Source organism: Carlito syrichta, unplaced genomic scaffold (genome assembly GCF_000164805.1).
Source record: "Carlito syrichta isolate Samal-C Ts95f unplaced genomic scaffold, Tarsius_syrichta-2.0.1 Scaffold306949, whole genome shotgun sequence".
Taxonomy (NCBI): domain Eukaryota; kingdom Metazoa; phylum Chordata; class Mammalia; order Primates; family Tarsiidae; genus Carlito; species Carlito syrichta.
In genome coordinates, this window is record NW_007251045.1 from 1,298,898 (window position 1) to 1,307,051 (window position 8,154).

The 8,154-nt window shown below is 56.0% G+C and overlaps 1 protein-coding gene across 1 annotated transcript in view; it reads right to left on the bottom strand.

The window, feature by feature from the left end:
• The window catches only part of MYO18B (myosin XVIIIB), a 253,741-nt gene that overhangs the window by 239,839 nt on the left and 5,748 nt on the right, over window positions 1–8,154 (bottom strand). Inside the window, exons 3-6 of the mRNA XM_008063601.1 lie at window positions 4,761–6,095; window positions 4,208–4,274; window positions 3,425–3,537; window positions 1,981–2,157 (exon numbers count right to left, since the gene is read on the bottom strand). Of these exons, the coding sequence (XP_008061792.1) occupies window positions 1,981–2,157; window positions 3,425–3,537; window positions 4,208–4,274; window positions 4,761–6,095 (1,692 nt within the window). The remainder of the gene's footprint in view (window positions 1–1,980; window positions 2,158–3,424; window positions 3,538–4,207; window positions 4,275–4,760; window positions 6,096–8,154) is intronic.

Below are 8,154 nucleotides of genomic sequence, written 5' to 3' on the forward strand. Positions count from 1 at the left end.
CCGGGCTCAGCCCGCCCCAAGGTGGATCAGTCCCTGCCCCGCCGCGGCCTGTGCTGCCACCTGGTGACCCTTCGGGGACTCGCACGTTGGCGCGGCCCGAGGGTGGGGGGCCGTGGGATGGGGTGCGTGAGGGAGGCTGGGGGCCTTGGGGGAACCCGGGCCCAGTGCCCCACTCCAGGGCTGGGAGGGGCGCGAGGGGCCCGCCTTCAGGGTGAGTCCGGCGCCTGAGCTCTGATGCTTCCGTCCCGGAGGGTGATGGGGGACCTGCTTGCCGTGGGGACCTGCAGAACTTCCTTCCGGGGCTCCCAGGAGCCAGGGAGTCCCTCCGAGGCCTGGGCTGCAGTCACAGAGGCCTAAGTACTCGCAGTGAGGAGAGGAGGGGCCCCTGAGCCGAGTCCGGGCCGCCTGGAGCTCCTGAGGGTCTTCCAGGTCATGGGCAGCCATGATGGGCAAGGCCCGTGAGTGACTGAGTGGGGTCACCCTGGAGGAGGATAGTCTTAGGGAGACGGGTGTGGGCCCGCTGTCTCCTCCCTGAGGGGTTTAGCATCCTTCAAGGACGAGGGAGGGCTTCATCCCATGAGGGTCCAGAAGGCACGATGTGGCTTTTCATTCCCAGTTGACAGAGGAGGAACCCGGGGCCAGCGAGGCCTGGTGGTCTTTCCAAGGCACGGGGAGTTTCAGGGCCCGTGTCTTCCCTCTATTCCTCAGCAGCACATGGGTGAGACATCCCCGCTCCTACCCTAGGTCGCCTCCTCTGTCTATCCTCGGCCCAGAAGCCAAGGGGACCTCTGTCTAACCTAAGTCAGATGTGCTGCTGCCTTGCTAAAAATCCCCAGCAGCTGCCATCCTGCTCAGAGTAAGAGCTGACATGGCCCGGACTGGTTTCTCCCCACCTCACCTGCCGCCTCCTCCATGCACCTCCCCCAGTTACGATTATCTTTACTGTCTAAGGCCTGGCTTCTCTCCCTAGGATGGAAGCACCTCAGGGCAGCCTTGTTCGCCTGTGGCCTTCCCTGCTGTTCCCTCTGAGCCGGCATGCAGGACACCCTCAAACCAGAGCTCAATTGGTTTCTGTTGCACAAAGGCAGAAACGTGCTCTCTGGCTGGGGCCAGGTGCCTCGTCTGTCCACCAGGCGGCGCAGAGCTGCATATACAGGAGGTGCCAAAAAATGGCTTACACATTTTGAGAGCTGATACCTATGTATTACTTTTTGAAGTTGAATTAAATTGCCGTAGCAATGGGTAGTGTGACACTTGCTCAACCTGCTTCTGCCGTTTCCCTTGCCTGACACATGATGACACCAGCATCCACCTGATTAATGCCATCTTTTGAGCAGCCATACTTAAAATGTGGATACATGTTTCTGGCACCCCTTGTATCCTTTTTTCCTTGGCTCTTGCTCATCAGGACAAAAACGGGCCATTTCTACCACCTCCCAGGAATAAAAGCAGAACCGAAGCTTCTGTTTCCCTGTGGATGTGAGTGTTCGGGACTTCCTGAAGATCAGCATGGGGTGAGGAGCACAGAGGAGTGGGGACACCTGGGTTTGATACCGGGTCTCGTGCATGCTAAACGTGGGAGGAGTGACTGGCTTCACCTGGCACAGCCAGCTTTTCTCATCAGTGAAATGGGCTACTAACAAACAGCAGCTGTTTTCTCAGGTGGATGTGAGAGTTAATTGAGTGAATACATGAAGGTGCTCGAAGCAGGGTCTGGCAGAGTTCATACTCAATATTCTCTCATGATTTTGAGTATCTTTGATATCGCTGTTGTTTTCTAACAGATTCATCTTTTCCCCTCTAGGGAGTGGGGGACCACAGGGTCCTCGATGCCCCAGGATATCCAGGTCTCCACGAGCAGGAAGCTACCCCCAGACAAGTGGGGGCTCTGGTGGTTCCTCTGTCCCCTCAGATGAAGAAGGAAACCCCAGCCCCTCCTACCGCTGCCCCCCAGTCCTGGCCCCCATGGTCCCACCTCACCTTCCCTGTAGAGGGCACCGAAAGTCCTGGGGGCTGGAGGACGACCAGATTCGGCCCGGTGCAGGTGTGCAGGAGCTGGGCCCAGTAGCGCTGCAGAAGCGTGTTCAGGATGCTGGATTCATTCACACTGACGAGAGAGGCCAGGTCCTCGACCTGGTCCAGCTCCGGGGGGTTGGCCTGCAGACCATCACAGAAAGTGTCCCCTGGGTCCTGGCCCCTGCACCACCCCCTACACAAACACACACACACACACACACACACACACACGGTGAGCCCGTTCTTGCCAAGAGCCTTGTGCAAAGGCCAGGGAGAAACATGAGGACGCCAGGGCTCTGGGGGGAGTGATGAAAGCTGACAGCTAAATAGGGCCAGCCCTCCTCCCCGACCTCATGCAAGCTGAGAGGCAGCCCTCTTCCCTCTGCCCTGTCCTTCCTCACTCCTGCCTTGGGAGGCGAAGCCCCAAGACAGGCTCGGCCACACCTGGGCGCCCTCACCTCAGTCAGCACACGAAGATGGGACACTCTGAGGTGTGCCAGCATCCATGGCCACCCGCTCATTTTAGGGATCTTGGGAGCCCTCAGTGTGCTCTGTGACACCCAGGAATGGAGCAGCTGCCCAAGCGACTTGTTCACCTGAACCCTATCATGAAAAGACCCCTTGGAAACCCACCCAAACCCCTACAGGAAACAAGGCACAGCTGCAGCTGCCCCTTGGACCTCCATTCTAGGGGCTTCCTGCCAGCCTTCCCAGCTGCAGGGAGTGTTCTGGGCCTGATGCCCTTGGGTGGGTCTCTGTTTTGGGTCAGCCTGTCTTCCAAGGGCACTGAGTCCCCACAAACTCCCAACATCAGTGGAGGGGAGGGCCTGAGTCGGGCAGAGAGGAACACAGACGAGCGAGGAGGAACAATCCTCTCCATCAGTAGCTGTGAAGGGTGGAAAGGGACAGGGCAGGACTTTTTTTCATCATTATATTCTGATTTGTCCTCCAAAGGATTTAGGGCGCCCAACAAAAATGTTTTCAAAACAACCGAGAATGCAAAACTAAAAGAAAGGTTAATATCCAAAACACAGGCCACTGGAACCCATGCCATGGATAATGGCAAGCAGCAAATTTGGCTGCAAAGTCCCTGGCAGCCAGAGTGAAAAGGAAAGCATGCTATCTCTGTAGCATGATTTACTATGTTCATAAAACGAAAGCAATCACTTTCTTGGGTCAGTCAGAACTCCCCTCCTGGTGCCAAGACCTGACAAACATTTTGCTGAATGTGTCCTCGTAAAAAGGACCCCATAAGACGGAGTGATTGAGCCCCTAGCAAGGCCCTCAGCAGAGCAGTGAGTTCAGCAGGGCTCATCCCTAGAGCTCCCTCCAAGGCTTCAAGCCAAAGTGCTGCCTGCAGGCAGGTACAAGGACGTCTCTTGCAGAGGTGGGGGTCCGGGGAGCTCACCCGATGAACATGCTCTTCATCCACCTCGGTGATGGTTTTGTCAGCATCAATGCAAAGCCGTACCCTTCCTGCTGGCAGGTCTGCTGTTCCCTCGTCTGGCTTTAGCACCGTTGCTGGTTGGACATCACAGAGAGAGAAGGAGAGAGGACGGGAAAGGAAGAGATGCCAGAGGCTCTGAGCCAGGCCAGAATGGGAGAGGGGGCTTGGGATGGGTGAGAAAGGGGCTACATCTTTGGAGGACTCTGAACTGTGACTCCCAAACCCTTTCGGGACAGGCAGAGGTTGACTTCCTTGGGCTTCTACCAGCCAGCATGGTGGCAGGCACAGAATAGGCACCCTGACGTTTGGGTACACTGACCCAGCACAGACCCAAGCCAGGGTGGCCAATTATGGCATGCAGGTTACATGACAGACATCACCAATCGATCAGTCTTCCAGCTGTTTTCTGACTGAGACTCGGAATCACACCACTCAGTAGAGTGCCATCATCAGGCAAAACGAATCCACCAAAGTGGGCTCCTGAGATGAAGTCTATCTGCCTACTTGCCCCAGACGCTGAAGTCCTTGAAGAACACAGTAGGCACAAACATGCTTGTGGCATGGATGGACACCAGGAGTTGATTAACTCCTCATCTCATGGAGGCCGGAATGCCTTTGAAAGACGGTGTCCCTCCCCTTCCTCCCCCCAGACTGGAAGCAGGACCCTGCATGTATGGCTAGCAGCAGTAGGGGGCGCTGGAAGAGAAGGCGTAGACCCTCAGATGGCGCTAACCCCCTGATTACCAAGAGTAAATCCGTCCTTCTGAACCAGCCAGACTTTCTCGGCCTCATACCATCTGTCCTCGGGAGCCTGAGAGCAAAGATCACATCAATTCAACCAGCAAATGACACCTTCCCGCTGTGTGGAGGGCACACCCATTCCAGTGTATCTCAGTGTAGTCTGGGGCCCTCTTATTTAAATGCAAATGGCGGTGACCCAACCCAGGTCTTTTGAATGGGGGTCTCTAGGGTGGGTTCCAGGAATCTCCATTTTTAGCGACCTTCTCTCCAGGCCCCACCCCCACTGAAGAACTGTCGTTTGACCTTGAAGTAAGCTCAACCATGTCAGCCCCGAAGAGGTGGATGCCTCACATTCTGGGGACATTGCCTCAGTCGGGGCAATTCTGTCCCAGGGCAGACGCAGCGGGAGCCCTCAAGCTGTCTGCTCATCAAGGAGGGAGGGCTGGTCCCCCCTCTCCAGGGTCAGACCACCCCTCTCCAGTTTCCTGCCTGCCCGTGGAGCAAGTCTTTCCAGAGGCCCATGGGTCCCTCCCCACTGCTGGACCACCTCAGTCACCTGGTCTGAGTTTCCGCTCCGGCCTCCTAGGCTCCCCTCCTGCGGGGCTGACCCCTCTTGGCTCTCTGTCTGAGGCCTTTCTGCATCCTTCTCCAGGGCGGGCTGGTGGCGTCCTTCCAGCCCCATCTCCAGGGTCCCTGCCCTGCCATCTGCCCTTGTGCGGGGTTCCTCTGCCATGGGTCCCAGGCTTCCCAGCCGGACCCCCTGCCCAGCAACTGCTGGCACCTCCCCACTCGTTCCCACCTCCTTAGGGGTTTTCCCGCCCTTCTCTGCAGTACTCAGAGCTCCACTTGCCTCCCCAGACTTCCCCTTAGGCTGTCCCACCTCTTCTTTCTTGTCCTGGGGCTCTCCTGCCTCCCTGGTCCTGCTCTGAAGCTCACCTGCTTTCTCAACCATCCTGGGAGCCTGCCCATGCCCCACTGTGCCCTGCGCTGGGCCCGTCTTCACTGTCTTCTCTGCCTTAGTCTGGGCCGGGGACCCCTCTCTCTTCTCTGCCTTCCTTGAGAGCTCACTTGCTCTGTCTTTCTTACCCTGGAGACCCTCCCACTTACTCCTCCTGCCCAGGAAGCCTCCCCACCTCCTCCCTTGGATTTGGGACCCTCCACTTTTCCCCTCACTCCCTGCATCCTTGGAGACCCTCCCTTTCTCCACCTGCTTTGAGGGGTCCCCTCCCTCTTTCTCCACTGCCTCCCGTCGCCCTCCCTCCTCACTGAGCTCTGGGGCTTGAGGCCTGGTCCCCTGCCTATCTGTGCCCTGGGGCTCACCCCCTTTCGGCCCTTTGGTGTGGGGGATGGTGCCCCCCTTCTTCCCCATGCTTGGATCCTTGTCGCCTTTTGTGGGTAGCACAGTCCTTCGGCCTGGGTCCCCAAGACCCGCAGTCCAGGTCTTCTCAGCTTTTGGGGCCCCATCCTCAGGGCTGGCCTGGGGGTTACAAGGAGTCACTGGGGATCCCCCTTTCTTTTCCCCTCCAGGGTCTGTGGGTGGGGGTGGGGTCTTGCATGGGGTGGAGTCAGGGGGTGGGGTCCTCTGCTCTGGCTTGGCTGAGTCTGGGTCCAGCTTGGCTACCATGAGCAGCACGTCGCCCCCCCTCACACCCCTCCTGAAGAGCGGGGCCTTTCTGGCTGGAGTCCCACTGGAGCCCGACTCCAGGGCCTTCTCGCCGTTGACACTGGTCATCTGCAAGGGTTCGGGGCTCCTGGCCCCCTCGTTCTCCCAGCCTGGAATGTTGGCACTCCCAGGAGAGCTCGACTGGTGGTCCTGAGGGGTCTGCTGACTTCTAGGCGTGGTGCCACTGCTGGACTTGCTGCTGGGCTGGCTGGTGGAAATGTCTGGGGTCTAGGAGAGAGACCACACCTGTGGGTCTAGCTGCTTGCTGACCTGACAGCTGTCATTCACTCACACATTCATTCATTCATTTAGATGTTCGCCTCACCTTGCCACCCACCCATCCAAAGGCCCTCAAAGACCCGAGACCTGGCAGGAATAATACCAAGCACTGAGCTGAGCCCAATACCCTGGACCCGAGCCCAGCCCATCAAGGCCAAGTGACAAAGTAGAAGGTGAGTGAACTCTGGGGCCCAGAAGAACCAAGTTCAGCTCCTGCCTCTGCCAGTCTGGTGGTGTGGCCTTAGCTAAGTGACTCCTCCTCTGAGTCTGTTTTCTTAATGATAAAATGATCGTGAAGGCCCAGCACACAGGGTGAGTATGAGGTTTCATGACAACACAGGGAGACAGAGCCTGGCACATAGTGTATCCCAAGTCACAATAGCTGCCTCCTCTATTGCTATTGCTGCTATTGTTTCTACCTTGATTCTTCCTGCTGGACCAGGAAGGGCCCCGGGAAGCACTCAGGGCCTGGCACAAGAGGACCTGCTCTCATCTCAGCTCCAGTCATGCCCAGAAGGTGCCCAAGGATGACACCATCAACCCTCTCTGGGCTTCGGTTTTCCCTCAGTGCAGGTGGACACTGCCTGGTCATCCAGGTCTTCTATGGGATGAGACGTGAAAAAGCGCTTTGGAAGTCATAGACAGCAAAGCCTCCTGGCCCCCATGCCATACTGCCCATGCCAACCAAAGGCCCTAGCTTCTGCCCCTGGGGTTGTCCACCCTTGCCCGACCTAGACACTGTGGCTGCATGACGGCTGAGGGGTTTCCATGGCCCAACCCTCTCGCAGACCCTTCACCGCCTGTCACTTCAGCCCTGCTTGGCACTCCATCCTCAGACCAGCCTGGCTGTGGTTGGCAGGGCTCATGGGGTCAGTTTTGCCTCCACCTTGGAAGAAAGGCCCTCATGGTCATTTTCTGTTGCCTGGCTTCACTGCCTGCCCTGCTCTGGGTTCTTCCTTCTCGAATGTGCTTTGCAAACACTGTGCCTGGGAATCTGGGGCTCTCACCCTCCTCTTGCATTCAAACCAGTGCCAACCCTGCAAAGCACCATATCTGTCTCTTCTCCCCAACCCAGGTCAACCATCTCCCATCTGGGCCACTGCCTTAGTCTCTGAACTGGTGTCCCTCTGATCTGCTGACACGTATTCCAAACCTGCTCAAAAGATTTCCTGTAGCTGCCCACAGCCTACATGAAAGCATTCACTATCACCATTGGACAGAAAAAGTACTGAACACTGCCATCAGACCTTGGCAGTCCTCAGTGGGAGCCCTGACCTCTGCTCTGGCCCTATTGTCCCTGGTTGTTCCCATGCTGCTACTGCCCTGGGCTCCACCCCTACTCAACCCTTCCCACTCCCAGGCCTTTGCTCATGCTAAGTTTGCTGCCTGGCATTCCCAGTCCCCCTTTCACTTGTCTATGCTCTACTCACCTTCTATACCCAGCTCAAATGTCACCTCTCTACAAATCTTTGCCTGTAATCAGAAATCATTCCACATTTGAAAAAATATCTACAAGCTATGCATCTAACAAAGGCCTAACATCCAGGATCTATAAGGAACTCAAAAGAATTAACAAGAAAAAAAATGAATAACCCATTAAAAAGTGAGCAAACAGATACTTCTAAGCAGCCAACACACATATGAAAAAGTGCTCAACCTCACTAATCATCAGAGAAATGCAACTCAAAACTACAGTGAGATACTACTTCATGTCAGTCAGGATAGCTATCATTAAAAAGTAAAAAAAAAAAAATGTGTTGGTGAGACTGCAGAGAAAAGGAAATGCTCTACACTGCTGGTGGGAATGTAAGCTAGTTCAGCCTCTACTGAAAGCAGTATGTGATGAAATAAAAATTGCTGGATGCAGTGGCTCATGCCTATAATCCCAGCACTTTGGGAGGCAGAGACAAGAGGATTGCCTGAGCCCACACGTTCAAAACCAGCCTGGGCAACATAACGAGACCTTGTCTCTACAAAAAAAAAAAAAAAAAAAAAATTAGAGGGGCAT